Here is a 14,964-nt window from a genome sequence, read left to right as displayed (position 1 = left end):
GAACGTGTGTTCTGGAACAAACGCTTTAACCATTTGAACACTGATATAAAACTTTCATAACGGGTTAAAAATGGTCGAATAATTCGTGTGTTTTGCTCGAAAAAAAATTAAAACCTTCCTCCCCTTAAGTATCTTGGGATAGTTACAATTATGCACACTTGTTCACGCTTAAATTTATATTCCGATGACTTATCATCAACGCTTTTAGTTAACCGATAACGTTGCTAATATTATGGAGTTTGTATCGCAAATAATGCAACAATTAATCCCACACTATAAGATTACATATGTACATACTTGGTATGCAATTTTAATTAAAATGAAACTTAAGTGGTTGCCTGAGAATACAAACAACAACAAGAGACTATTCAATTGGAAAAGTTTGCGTAATGGATATGAATTTTGTTTTCGTTATCGATTTCCTTGTCCGTACATACATGCGTACATATGTATGTATGTACTTGTGAAACATTTTCCTTCCAATCATAGAATTGTAATGCGCATTACAACAAACTCTTACTAATAAAATCAATCCATTGTGCATACATACATTCGTATGTGTGCATGCACGTGTATGTGTATTCCACAAGTGAATGCAACATTAACAAACTAAATTATATATGTAAGTATGCGCATATTTTTAAATATTTAAATAGACATACGCTAATTTTTATATAAACACACACACATTGAAATTTTAAGTCTAGTTATAGCACATATATTTGAAATGTGCACGTTTTAAGCGTATCACATAACCGCAATTACATACATATAATATGTAAATATGTATATTTAAAAAAAAATTAAGAAATTATAATTAAAATTTATTGTTTTGCAATAAATATGATACATAAATTATATTTAAAGACAACGATCCGAATAATGATTTAATTATTTATTAAAAAGAAAAAACGATGACTTCGGTTGATACCCTTCACAAATAAAACAGTCATACGAGAACTTGATTTTGATCGGTCGGTTTGTATGGCAACTATAAGGGCTATAGTCATCCGATCTAAACAATAAGTTCAGAGTTTGTACTGTTGGCTTTGACAATAATCCATGCCAAATTTCGTGAAGTTTTTTCTACATTCCTTTTCTGAGTATAAAAATGGTTGATTCGGATAAAATCACGCATTACATTACATAAGGAGTGTTTGCTATTTATTTTATTTTTTTCATATCACAGCCCGCCAGAACCAAAACATTATACAGTATTTTTTAATGGTTAAATCCATGGGGGAATACTTACAACTAAGTTTTTTTTTATATTTATTTTAAACAGTTTATGATAAAATGTCAGTATTGAAACTAATGGGTGCTGATTCAAACCCACCGTGAAACCAAAGTTAAAACTACATAAGCCCGTCCAATCTGTACTATACATACAAAGGTATATGGTATATACCTACATCTGTTATGTCTGCATTGAATACCTAAATTATGACAGAAATATAATAAAGTATCAATACTTGAATCACGAACCACAATCATCGGAAAAGTTAGAATAGATTTTATAAAAATATGAATAACTGGCTATCTATGTTATTTCGTCAGTGTTTGGACGTTGAACTTGAAACACATTCATTCGATTGCTTACATTCTTTCGTTTATATGTATTTTTTAACTAGACAAAAATGCTCAAATAATCAGTGCTAAAAATGTCAATTCATTATCAATAAATCATTGCGGCACATAAACACTTGCACCCCACTGCTCGGTTTAGAAGCCTCAATTTACGTATCTCTGTGAAATTTACCACATACATAGTTCTTTTTTCATAATAAGGCGTAGATTACAAGGGGCACATTTCGGTATATATCTGACATTTGCATCTACTTAATACAGTAAGCCGTCGGTAAAATTAGCCGGTACAATTTCAGAGCAAGGCTAATGTAATAGTCGAATCCTTGTTACAATTAAAATCTAAAGTAAAATTTTAATGTTCACCGTGAGACGAAGCAAGGTTTCATCAGAAGGCTTATAATAGCCAAATACATGATTTTATCATGGAATTAATTTGACAAAAGTCTATGAAATTTAGAATATTGTTGAAAAATAATAAATAATGAATAAAACAGAGCACATTTTTATGAAGTTTGAAATTTTAATTTTTCAATTTTTTGAGAACACATTAAAAAAATGTGATTTTTCCGATTAATAATTGTAAAATTAAAAATATTAATTTATTTAAAAATAAAAGCTTTCCAGCATAGCTTGGTTAATTATGTAGAGAAATAGTTTTGAAGGTATTAAAAATACTAATAATTTCAATTTGCAAGTATCGACAGATTCTGTTTAAACAGAACATTCTTAAGATATTGTGCATTAATTTAAAATATTTCAAAACCCCTACCCCCTTAATATTTTCTGCACTATGTGGCCTTGTCATGGCCGACTATGTGTATGCTCTTAATAGAAGTATATTTTTATTTTTAAGGCATATTCAAAACAATCATAAACGCACATTGGTGTATATCCAAACGCAGGTGTATATGTATATATGTATTTAAAAATAGCAACTAACTCCACATAAGAAAAAGAGATTTGTTAGTAAAGCCCGCACATTTCAATATAATATGTACAGCCGCAATAAGTGTGGGGTTGTTCGTAATTTTCGATCGTTGCGGATAATTGCTATCCACTTTATTCTACTAGCCGGAAGGTGAATTGAGTGTTTTATGTCAAATTACGAGCCCATCTACATATGGCAATTTTTTTTTGTTTTCGCACATTATTACTTAGTGGAAATATGAAAAAAAAATAAGTGTACCAACAAACATTTCAAAATATATATATGTATGACTAATTTAAATTTGTTACTTTCTCCACCGCAAGATTACTTATGTGTTATCTTTGTCATTATGATATGTTACTACCGTTATGAAAAGTAGAATCCAAGTTTTTAACTTAGTCTATTTAAAGTTGTTTGACTGTATATGTACATCGAACGTTACAAATGCATATGTATCTGTATATAGAAGTGTGAAATCCCTTTACACATAATTGCAATTATATTATATTTCGCATTTTGCAATTAATGAATGAGTGCATTTAGTGACATCTATTGAGTAAATAGCCAATTGTTTACTTATAACAATATTATTTACATAATATTCTTAACTTTTTTTTACAACAACGCAGACGCAAACACGCAAAGAACAAGCATATATGAGTGATCGGTAACAAAATTGATGGAGGTAGCAGCAGTAAGAGTAGCAGTAGCGAAAACAAAATGATTATAGTATTAAAGAAATGTGTGAGACTCCGTCCAAGTGATCAAAATAACTGCGACTACAAGCCAGTTTATCGTAGGCATGGGTTGCAGCGTGTACTGTCGCACCTGTGCTGTACCGCCTAGAGACTTAGCAGATGGAATGATCGATATTTTTGCTAACACGAAAATTACTGCACTTTTAAATACAATAAAGGACTGGCAATTGGACATTACACAGGACGATGGACTGTCGCAGTGTATTTGTAAGAAGTGCGAATTGGCGCTAATTAAGATTAATACATTCCGATTGCAAGCGTTGAATGCAAAAAAATACTTGCAAACGCGACTATATTCAATAGAGACAACAGCAGGGGTTGACGAATCAATCGACGACAATGAAAATGACCTTCATACGGAAACAAATTATGGTGGAGTAGAAATGCATAATAGAGAAATCTTACCGCGTACTTTGCAATCCGAGTACACATCTATACAAATGTGCAAAAAAACGATAAAAAAATTTAATTCAAATGAGAAAGTGAGCGAGAAAGAACAATCAAACAATTTTGAATCAGGTTTAAATGCAGTCGTCGAAGAAAGGGGTGAGTTACCGTTTGATTCGAATAATGAGCCTAGTAGACCACACGAATTTCAGGTAATACTAATTGAAGAGGAGGAGGAGTCGACACAGTGGATAAGCGAAGACGAAAACGCGGGGGAGAAAAGAATTCAACCACATTCGATGGGAATTATTGAATGTGAAGAACTTTATACTGGCAATAAAAATACTTCAGCGGTATCCACTGAAACACATCCTATAAATTTGCGTAGTTTCACTAAACCTTCAAAAAATAGATCAACTGAGTTCATGAACAATGAAAAAACATTGAGAAATAGAAGACAAGCCCAAAAAAAGATATACTACGAAGTAAAGCCAAACGAATCTTCTAAAGTTTCATCACTTGTTGATAATAACCCACCAGAAACACAATTTCATTTGGTTCCCAAAGAAACAATAAAAGAAATTGTACCTATTTATGAAAAAAACGACAACACTTTAGAAGATCCAGCACAAATAAGTGATATTCAAACATTATTAGCCACAATAAGCAGCGGATCATTTGAATCAATTAGAGGTTCAAGTCCCTGCTCGGCAGACGATTTACAATCAGTGCTTATGAATCAATTCACACTTCAAATGATCAACGCAAATTTTAACATCCTGGAAAACGATTTGCAAATTGACGACTTCGACACCTTGCTGGCGGCGGTTGATGAGCAATCCTCTTTAGGATCGATAAATAATAGGGAAAAATATTCCGGTTCTCTGAAAAACGGAGGAAATGTATTAAAAGTAAAAATGGGTTGCTGCAAAGGAATACCTGCACCAAATATAGGAGAAAGGGGAAACGAATGGGAAATGAATGAAAAAGCTATCCCTTTACAAACAACAACAACAGATCCTGAATATAAATTTATAAACCATACACCAAATGGTCCTCCCTATAAATTGGCATATAATAAAATGTCGATTGACAGTGTGGTTAAAAATGAAAAAACAAACGTAAAAGCAACACCCGTCGCTGGTCGCTCAAATAAAATAACTCCAAGAAGTTTGCGTTGTCGCCTTTGTGTATACTCTGTTTCGGATCAGCCTGTTTTCGCCACCAAAGAGATGCTGGATAACCATATAGCTGCAGTACACGATGATAAAGAACGGCCTTATAATTGCCCTCAGTGTGTGGCACGGTACCGCACGCGAAGCGGCTGTGTTGCACACATAAACGCAATACACCTTAAAAAGGGGGACAAATGTAAATTGTGTGATAAAATAGTTGCAGGCGGCGCCGGACAGATGCGTATGCATATCGAACGCAATCACACCCACGGCAACTATACATGTGAGATCTGTCATATGGAGCTGAAGAACATATCACTTTACAATTTCAAGTATCATAAAAGATGGCACAATGAAGATAAATTATGGAGATGCGAGCTCTGCGGGAAAGCGTTTGTTACGCGCACACATCTAATAGAACACAAAGTGACGCACACACGACAAGGCGAATTTCTCTGTACGCGGTGCGGAAAAAGTAAGCAAACACCTATATTCTACATGCATTTGCTTTGTATATATTGTATATGTATATGAAAATTAATTTGATTAAATTAAAATTTTATTTAAAGGTACGCGCAGTAAATGGGAACTTCGTACACATCTCTTCACCATTCATGGCGAAGGAGAAGCGCCATTAAAGTGCAACTATTGTGATGAAAGTTAGTTGAAAATGGCATAAGGAGAAACTTTTTTTTACAATAATTTCATTGCAGAGTTCACTCAACATGTACAGAAACGTGCTCATCTTGAGAGATATCATCCTATGGAGTTAGCTAAGCGTATAGTTTCGTGTCCAAAATGTGAAAAGCATTTCTCTACAGAGACGAATCTTCAGCGGCACATTAAACAACAGCATAATGAGGTTAATGCCGATATCAAGCCCTCCGATACGGTTACCTCTTCCACACCACAATACGAAGGATTCATGTGCGCACATTGCCCTCGTAAATATCGTTCTAAATACGCACTTATTAAACATCTGAGGGTGCATGCGGTGATGGCGGATAGGCCATATTCATGTCCTGATTGTGAGATGCACTTTAAGCACTTCTCAGAATTAGATAGGCATGATTTGCAGCATCATGCTACAGTACGCCCTTACAAATGCGATAAGTGTTTTAAGGCTTTTGCTACCAAAACAGCACTTAAAATCCACGGACAAGTTCACGAAGGTGGGTAAATAAAATGATGAAAATGCCATTCAATAGATAATTAATATGTAGTCCACTATACGGTCTTTTTTTTTACTTTTACCTTACTAGCAAAGGGTAGAAACTTTCGATGTCCAGAATGTAATCAACGCTTCAAATTTGAAAAATCTTTAAACCTGCACATTATTTCCCACAAAACAATGCGACACAGCTGTGAAATTTGCAAAAAATCATACATACGATTAGCACAATTGAAAAGTAAGTATATATGCACAATATTTAATTTTTTGAACTAACTGCTTCTATTTATAGCCCACAAAAATCGTTACCATAAAAAAACGAGTGATACAGAGGAAGAATAACTTATTCAACTAAAGAAATACGTAATATAAACGGAGCGTTCCCAAGCCAGTCGGACTCAAAATTATTTACAATACAACCATATTCAGCGATATCTTCTGCGAAAAAAAAAATCGTACGCTACAAAAACAACAAGAATAAAACCCAAAACTATTCGATAAATAATATGGCTATAATAAAAACGTTGTGAAAAAAGTATAAATAATTAGATTACAGCAAATGTACTCTTAAATTTATTTTAAATCAAAGCTATTAATGAGTATGTACTTACATTATAAATTAATGAAACTGGATATATATGTGAAACTATTCTGTATAACTCTTTATATAATTTTGTGGTCTGCTGCATTAATATTTAGCAGCTTTGTAGTCGGGTTCTTCTGCTCCTCCTTTAGGAAACTTTCGTTTTTGTATAATATTCTGAAGAAGTAATAAAAACAAATTAATTTATATTTGAAAACTACGGTTAGATAACTCTATTATTATGTACCTGTATTTTCTGCCATTCGCGATCCAACTCTGCCTTTTCGCTCTTCTCGGTTTTGTTTTTTCGAGTTCGTCTGCCGTCTTGCATTTTGACACCATATTGAAATGCAGCTTTGGGTAAAGCCTCCTTTGTGCTCATATAATCAGAATATTCCTCTTGTGTATCAAAATCCCATCTACCAATAGGTCCTTTTTTATTGCCCAAATCCATTTTCGTATAGTCTACTTCGTCATCAGAATCATCGATGGCATCATTCATTTCTTCTAATCCTGGATAACACTCAGCATAACCCTCGGGTTCATTGGCAAAGCGCGAAGCTATCGCCTTTGTAATCTTTGGTGGCGGTGGAATATTAGTTACTAGCGGCTCAGAATCTTCGTTTCCTTTTACGTCTGCGAAATAAGATCCAGCCACACTTTTTGGGTTATTGTTATCTAATTTTAAACCTTCCTTCTTAGAGTTTGGTTGATACTCTCCAATATCGTCGTATATGTTGTCACCTAAAGCTTTACCAGTTAAACCACCACCATCACTTAATCCAGTAATATTTAAAGCTTGTTCCATTTCTTTTTCATAGAAAAGTGGTTTATCTTTATCTCTCTTCTTGTTTTTCTTATTGCGGCCACCCGCACGTAAATAGGAGAGAATTTGTGAAAGTTTATTTATAACTATATCATTTGTAGTAAGAGTGGCGATATCTTCTCGATTAACAGGCACTTCAAATTTTGAACGTATTAATGTCGTTGGAATATCGGTTTCTCCCAAATCATCATCTAAATCAATAACGTAGGCCATGCGACCTGGCGCAAATAATTCATTACAAGACACTTCTTTAGAGCGTCGAACTTGAATTATATTGAAAATATTTCGCGCCATTGCTCCTTTTATAGTCATATGATCATCAGAATCCTTGCTTTCAGCTTCAGCTTGTTCAGCTGCAGCGGTTTCTGCTAACTTTTCAGTAGCTGCCGCAACTGCCAATGCTTGTTCTTCCACCTCTTTGGTTTGTAATTCAGAACGGACTTTTTGTAAAAGGGCATAATCGAGACCTTTTACCAAATGCGTGTGTCGCATATCACCGCCTAAAAATTTAGATTCCTGTATAATTCGACGACGCCGCTCAGCTGCATCTATGCCTGATTTTAAATCCGGTGCAACAGCACGATAAGCATTGGTGCTACTATGACCAGGCGTGCTAACGTTTTGATAATCTGGATTTGCTCCATCACGACGTTCCCTGGCTCGATCGCGATATTTTTCGGATAGTTGTTGCAGTTTACCATCTTCTTGTTTTTTAAGTGCTGCATAAAAATTTTTCTTTTTTCTACGCAAATCATTGCGTTCACTACTTGAACCTTGAGGTTTTTTCTTTTCTATAGACGACGATGTAGCTGTTGCAGAATTTGCAGGTGTACTCCCTGGTGGTGGCTGACGAGGAGTAGCCAATAGCTTACGAAAATCATCGTTTGTCAAACGGACTGATTCAGCCATTTATCTGATAATATATGAAAAAAATGCAATTTAGGGAACCAAAAATATTGATTGTAAATATTTGTGATTAGTTATGTCTGTAAAATATCGCGAACAGGAGATTTCAAATATCGATATATTAACATATTTACTTGATAGATGTTCAATTTTATATTAAAACATCGCCTTACAATACAACCCACCGGCAATAATTATTGCGGAACAACATTTATTATTTAAAAAATATAACCAATGTTCAATCTACAGAACCATTTGGTATTTTAATGATTATGAAAAAAAAAAATTGTATTAGGAAATAGCGAAAGTACACAATTTACTATATACTATATATTTTATATGGTTACAAATTCCATAATGATTCATATGTGTTTATATTTGATTATTTTTCTTCATATTTTGGTATAATTTTATTTTTTTAAGTTTTATTTTTTGCTAAATGCAAACTGAGAGTTAAATAACTTTTAGACTACATATGCTTAAATTTGGCAATATTCATAGCTATTGAATTGGCTGGCAACATATATTGCCTACCTAATAATGAACTCATGTAAAGGGGTATACATGAGTTCCAATAACCAAAAATGTAGTTGCCTTTCTTCAAACTAAATAATATAAATTATATGCTAATAAAAATAGGATAAAATTATTTCCAACCTGAAAATTCATTGAAAATCGGTCAATTTCTTAATATGAAACATGGATAAATTAAAAAAGGTGAATTCGTAAAAGAACCTTACGGGGCATCTCCACAGGATACAATCTACGTCTTACTAATTGTATTGCCGTGCCTATTGCCTGTGGAGACTCCATATTGCTTACAATATATGGAATACTAATTAGTTTACCATATATTGTAAGCAATAAGCTGTCATTTCAGCAGTTTGACAGCACAGTTTTCAAGTTTGCGAAGAGGCAACATATCCCATTTGCACATATGCCGACGGCATTTTCATTTCGGTGATATGAAATTTAGAAGAGCGAGTATTAAGACAATTGTGTTATATTATAAAAATAAAATACAGTTTCAATATAACATTTTTCCAAAAAATTAATATTGAGTTCAATATTGTTAATTTACAGAAAAATTATGCAAATTGGGTTGGGAATGAGCGAAGTCTTGAATTTAATAAACTTATACAAGCATAAATCAAAATATCATTGGTCATATAAAATTTATTATTTTAATTGGTATATAAGAAGTATGCCACAATTATTATATAGCAGTCCAAAAATATGAATTTTTATTTTTCCCAGAAATACATTTGCAAAAAAAGGTTCGTAATCCTTTTTTTAAATTCCTCATAAAAGATTTAAACAGTTCAAAAGCTCAAAGCATGCGCTACATCAGGTCGAACCTACCTACTCTAAGCCTTTGCGCAAATGATTATGTTATGCTAACAAATGCCCATATACAGATTTGACAATGACAATTGCAATGGATTTGACTGTTAGAATGACATAAAKTTTATCCTGTCGMGATGCCGAATTAGTAAAACTAAARGTACATACGGCAACATCGTGCATATTTGTGAATGCCGGTTCGGAAATTCTAATCAGAAAGGAAAACATTTTTATAAGCTGAATCACAATTATCCTATTATATGCAGATTATATTGTTACAATTTGCAAGTTTCAGTTATACAAATAAAGTAAATACTTAAACAAATAAATTTGGAAAAGTTATTAAAAAAGGAATATATGTATGTGTTTGTACAAGCACCCTATTGAATTTTTCCTAAAAGAGGAGTGAAGTGATTGTTTACAAAGGTAATGAATATATATGTATGTACATATAATTATTTGAATGATATAATTTTAAAAAAGTATCTACTTGCATATTTACTTGCAAACGCAAGTAATTTTGTAATATTTGACTCTTAATATACAATGTCAAATATCAGCTCTGCCATTTGTTTAATTGTAATAATATGCCCTCGAAAAATGTTGCTAAATGCTTAAAATCAAAGCAAAGTTTTTAGAATTATATTAAATATTTTCCACTTATAAAATAATTTCTATAAGCATAAATATGCACAAAGCTAATGCAGAGTATAAAATATCTGATTTATGAATTATTTTATCTCTCTTAAATTAAATCATAATAACACAATGCATACGTTTTTTTAAGCTAAGATATATAAAACAACCATTTCCAAAATGCGAAAAATACGCCGACGTTTCACCTATAAGATTGCTGCACTCTTAGGTATTCTTACAGTGGTTTTGTTTTTGCTATTTATTGGGCCTCAGGAAATGGATCGTAATGAGAAAATGTAAGAAAAGATTCATTACTGAACAATAAATATTAATATATATTTTTGTATTTCAGTTTAATAATAGAGCGTTCAATACGATCGACTATGAATCGTGGTGCGTGCCGTCTCCCACAGCTGCCATTAGATGATCCAGAAGTAATGAAATATTATCATGCAGTTGATCAGATCCAATGTGGAAATCCCCATGATGACTGGGTAACATGTGAGGTAAGCGTCATACTTTTGCAAACCTGATATTTTCAAAACTAAACTTATGTTAAATTGATTTGAGTATTATTTCGTGATAGGAAATAAAACCAGCCTTTGAACACTTTAATTAAAAATTTAACAGTTCACATGAATTTCTTCAYTTATTTATAGAAATCTATATGTTTTGTCAAGCCGGAAATAAGTGCCACTCAAGGTGAAGTGATCTGTACTTATACGGATGTAATGCGCAGCACAGATTATAATAGCAAATATGGTAAATCAACCAAAACCAAGGAACCGTACATATTGAGGGCTAGTGATTTTGTAAAGGTCGTGTGCCACAGTTCTACGTCTGGTAATAGTTGGTATGGCATGGCCTTTGGCATAAGAGATGGTGTTGCTGTGAAACCGAAAACACCTCCACAAGTTCCGATTTATGCTGGTCTCGCGGGTGGTGTTGCCGATATAGTAGCAGAAGATAATAATCCTTTCGTGCCAAAACATTTCAACGTACTTATGTTTGGTTTTGATTCACTCAGCCGCAATGCATTTCAACGCAAATTACCTAAATCGTATTCATATTTAGTGAATGATTTAAAAGCCATGGTATTGAAAGGCTATAATATTGTAGGTGATGGTACTCCGCAAGCACTCGTGCCATTACTTACAGGCTATACTGAACTGGAGTTACCAGAGACTCGTACGCGAATGCCGAATGCAAAGAATGTCGATGTTTATCCAATGATATGGAAAGAGTATGCACGCCACGGTTACTATACCTCTTTTAACGAAGATGTACCAAATATCGGTACATTCACATATCGCATGAAAGGTTTCGCCGAACAGCCAGTCGATCACTATTTGCGCACACTATATTTAGAAGCACCGAATATGTGGAATCGCTGCGTCGAACACTGTATAGGTCACCAACCAGATCATGTTGTAATGTTAGAATACACCAAAAATGTAAATATACATATAACAAATATGAGTTGGCATATTATATTTGTGACCAATTTACAAATTCATATTTATCTTTAAGTTCATGCTTAAATACAAGGATTCACCACGCTTTGGCTTCAGTTTTCATGGAGGATTATCTCATGACTCTATCAATTTAGTAGGTGCTGCTGACGATGAGTTAAATTCATGGCTGCGCCATTTAAAAGATACGAATCTGCTAGATAACACCATACTTATTATGATGTCAGATCATGGCAACAGGTTAGTRGTAAAATTAGCTGTGATGCGAATTCTTAAACTTAAATTAGACTAAATAGAAATCAATCACCCGCTTTCCAATTTCATTATTATTTGTCAAAGTAATGATGTTTTTGTATGGTTACCGACATAGGGTAATTTTATATATTAGTATTTGGAGGTATTTAAATTATTTTTATTAAACTGCGCAAATTAAATTCTTTTAAATTTATTATTATTATATCTTTTATTTAGATTTGCCGAAGTTCGCGCCACCCTGCAGGGCAAACAGGAGGAACGACTTCCTTTCTTCAGCTTCACATTTCCAAAATCTTTTCAGGAAAGATTTCCTCAACAGTACGCAAATTTCAAAGTGAACGTTGATCATTTGACTACTCCATTTGACGTGCATGCTACACTTCAGCATCTTCTTTGTAAGCAAATATATTGATGGCTATATTCAATTTTGATGCGGATAATATATTTTTACGTATAATTAAAATTTCAGCACTGCAAAGCGGTTCCGATGACACACTGACAAATAATTTAAATTCAGATTACGATATGCAACCGGAAGTTGTAACTGAGAATTTAGTAGCTCCACGTTACCAACAGATTGCACAAAAACGTGCTATTTCACTATTCGATTCAATACCAAAAAACCGATCATGCAGCGATGCCTACATCGAACCACACTGGTGCGCCTGCCTTAACTGGCAACGTCTCCCCCTCAATGAAAGCGAACCGCACCTACCCGTACTGCTTAAAGCAGCCGATAGCATAGTGAGAACAATCAATGATTTAACTAAATCATATCGCAACCTTTGCGCCCCTCTTGAATTAGAACGCATCAATTGGGCATTACGACTTCATCCGCATAAAGAGCTTCTTAACTACAAGCAAAACAGTGACAAGGACGGTTATGTGGCAGATTTAAGTGACAAAATGCGAATACACGAGGAATTATATCAGCTGCAGATTGTTGTTGGGCCGGGTGAATCCCTCTTTGAGGCTAGCGTCACATATGATTTGAAAACTTTCGATATGCAAACAAAGACTTCAGAAATTTCTCGTGTAAACAAATATGGCGAACAAGCCAATTGCATATACGAACGCAATCCAGAATTACGAAAGTATTGCTACTGCCGTGCATAGAGATCTCTTTGATATATGTATGTATATATCAGTTTAATTATTTTTTATTAGATACTAGCAGATCTATACCATACCTGCGTTGCTCTCATATATTATATATATAGACTACTATGAGTATTTATATTTTATTATTGTTATATCACATATAACTCATTAATTTACTTCAGGAGACTATCATAAAAACGCAAAAACAAAACTCAGTGTATTAAAAGTAGTTTTAAAAATACTTTATCGTACATACCTTAAATAATAACTAGTCCAACACAGCGTTTAGTCACTGTATTTTCTAACGTGATAAACAATATATTATAAAAATTATCAACAAATGTTTGAAATGTAGTTTTACCTACATACATAGATGTAGATCTAAGATCTTTGTATAAATATGAATTGTTTGAAAAAGTTAAACAAGATAAATTTCATTTGCTTCGATTCAGATGATGGTTGTTTTCTGGTTATTCTTCTTCTTGATTGGCGTAACAACCGAGCGCCAGTCGTTTCTTCTTTTCGCTACGTGGCGCCAATTTGATATGCCAAGTGAAGCCAGGTCCTTCTCCACTTGGTCCTTCCAACGGAGTGGAGGTCTTCCTCTTCCTCTGCGTCGAATACCTTCAGAGCTGGAGTGTTTTCGTCCATCCGGACAACATGACCTAGCCAGCGTATGTGCTGTCTTTTAATTCGCTGAACTATGTCAGTGTCGTCGTATATCTCGTACAGCTCATCGTTCTATCGAATGCGATATTCGCCGTGGGTAACGCGCAAAGGACCATAAATCTTTCGCAGAACTTTTCTCTCGAAAACCCGCAACGTCGACTCATCCGTTGTTGACATCGTCCAAGCCTCTGCTCCATATAGCAGGACGGGAATTATGAGTGACTTATAGAGTTTGGTTTTTGTTTGTCGAGAGAGGACTTTTATTCTCAATTGCCTACTCACTCCGAAATAGCACCTGTTGGCAAGAGTTATCCTGCGTTGGATTTCTAGGCTGACATTGTTGGTGGTGTTTACTCTGGTTCCAAGATAGACGAAATTATCTACAACTTCAAAGCTATGACTGTCAACAGTAACGATTTTGCGTGTCATCCTTGCGCAGGGGCCATGCTAATCTTCTCTGTATCGTTCCAATTTTAGTATATGTTCTGCCGAAGCAAGAATTCGTTAGTTGACTGTCGACGCGGATAGACGTGCGTGCGCATCGTTGTGTATTTTTTCTAGGTGATTTATTTTTGCGATTTTTGCGATTTTCTTTTGTGCGGTCGTTTGTTTACGCAATTTAGCTGGCACCGTTATTGCCTTGCGCGTTGCGGTAATTTGTTAGTGCAATCGTGGGTAACAAGGGTGAGTGACCGCGAGTGWTTTTGTGCGGGTACACAATTTTGTACAATTTTGTGCATTTTTGTGTACTWACAGCGGTAAGTAATTCTTTACATTACTTATTTTATACGGACAACGTGGTCATCCACGTTGTTGTTATTGGCGGAAGCTCTGCACGGTTCCAGTGTAGCTCCGTGTTGGTTGCACTCTTGCTGACTGGACTGCCTGCAAGTTGTTCTGTGCTGAGCATCTGGTGTTTAGTTGGCTCAGTGTTAGGGGAGTCTGGACAGGATTGCCCAAAGGGTGCAGACGTCTGTCCAGCGTTGGATATTGCGACTCCTGTGAAGACTAACGGTCGTAAAAGCGGACCGTTTAGCCCACGGTGCGACTCGGTACAGCGTCACATCGGTCGACTCCGGACCGTTACGGGGACATTGTCCGTCCGGCGGCCAATTGAGTGGCCTTTATCCTAACTCCGGTTGGGGTTGTGGGCTGTGCCACTGCGA

The 14,964-nt window shown here is 34.7% G+C and overlaps 3 protein-coding genes across 6 annotated transcripts in view; 2 read left to right on the top strand and 1 right to left on the bottom strand.

Annotated features, from left to right (window-relative positions):
* Positions 1-8,423, bottom strand: part of LOC108977623 (protein Red) — a 31,253-nt gene extending 22,830 nt beyond the window's left edge. For both annotated transcript variants that reach the window (XM_018947394.1, XM_018947402.1), the window contains exons 1-2: positions 6,837-8,423; positions 6,618-6,766 (exon numbers count right to left, since the gene is read on the bottom strand). In XM_018947394.1, the coding sequence (XP_018802939.1) occupies positions 6,695-6,766; positions 6,837-8,324 (1,560 nt within the window). In that variant the 5' untranslated portion in view covers positions 8,325-8,423 and the 3' untranslated portion in view covers positions 6,618-6,694. The remainder of the gene's footprint in view (positions 1-6,617; positions 6,767-6,836) is intronic.
* On the top strand, positions 2,544-6,607 carry LOC108977610 (zinc finger protein 90-like). Of its 2 annotated transcripts, none has more exons than XM_018947379.1 (6): positions 2,544-2,665; positions 3,145-5,310; positions 5,405-5,494; positions 5,549-6,007; positions 6,098-6,244; positions 6,299-6,607. In XM_018947379.1, exons 2-6 carry the CDS (start codon positions 3,318-3,320, stop codon positions 6,346-6,348), a joined length of 2,739 nt encoding a protein of 912 aa, XP_018802924.1. In that variant the 5' UTR covers positions 2,544-2,665; positions 3,145-3,317; the 3' UTR covers positions 6,349-6,607. The 2 variants fall into 2 exon arrangements, with proteins under 2 accessions (XP_018802924.1, XP_018802931.1); XM_018947386.1 differs by lacking the exon at positions 2,544-2,665 and having other exon boundaries at positions 3,704-3,819; positions 3,873-5,310.
* Positions 8,424-9,838: 1,415 nt separating the features above from the next.
* Positions 9,839-13,554, top strand: LOC108977414. Of its 2 annotated transcripts, none has more exons than XM_018947097.1 (7): positions 9,839-10,091; positions 10,458-10,597; positions 10,654-10,807; positions 10,961-11,755; positions 11,832-12,013; positions 12,245-12,423; positions 12,498-13,554. In XM_018947097.1, exons 2-7 carry the CDS (start codon positions 10,482-10,484, stop codon positions 13,142-13,144), a joined length of 2,073 nt encoding a protein of 690 aa, XP_018802642.1. In that variant the 5' UTR covers positions 9,839-10,091; positions 10,458-10,481; the 3' UTR covers positions 13,145-13,554. The 2 variants fall into 2 exon arrangements, with proteins under 2 accessions (XP_018802642.1, XP_018802633.1); XM_018947088.1 differs by having other exon boundaries at positions 10,453-10,597; positions 12,498-13,553.
* Positions 13,555-14,964: the final 1,410 nt, after the last annotated feature.

This window comes from Bactrocera latifrons, unplaced genomic scaffold (assembly GCF_001853355.1).
Source record: "Bactrocera latifrons isolate USDA-ARS-PBARC rearing strain unplaced genomic scaffold, ASM185335v1 scaffold_117, whole genome shotgun sequence".
Classification (NCBI taxonomy): domain Eukaryota; kingdom Metazoa; phylum Arthropoda; class Insecta; order Diptera; family Tephritidae; genus Bactrocera; species Bactrocera latifrons.
The sequence above is the reverse complement of the archived record's forward strand: the minus strand, read 5'-3'. Positions and strand labels throughout refer to the sequence as shown.

Coding starts and splice junctions, on each gene's coding strand:
- LOC108977610 (XM_018947379.1), top strand. CDS start 3,318: ATGGGTTGCAGCGTGTACTGTCGCACCTGTGCTGTACCGCCTAGAGAC. Junction 5,311..5,404: donor CTGTACGCGGTGCGGAAAAA/GTAAGCAAACAC, acceptor TTTTATTTAAAG/GTACGCGCAGTAAATGGGAA. Junction 6,245..6,298: donor ACGATTAGCACAATTGAAAA/GTAAGTATATAT, acceptor TTCTATTTATAG/CCCACAAAAATCGTTACCAT.
- LOC108977414 (XM_018947097.1), top strand. CDS start 10,482: ATGCGAAAAATACGCCGACGTTTCACCTATAAGATTGCTGCACTCTTA. Junction 11,756..11,831: donor TGTTAGAATACACCAAAAAT/GTAAATATACAT, acceptor TTTATCTTTAAG/TTCATGCTTAAATACAAGGA. Junction 12,424..12,497: donor TACACTTCAGCATCTTCTTT/GTAAGCAAATAT, acceptor TTAAAATTTCAG/CACTGCAAAGCGGTTCCGAT.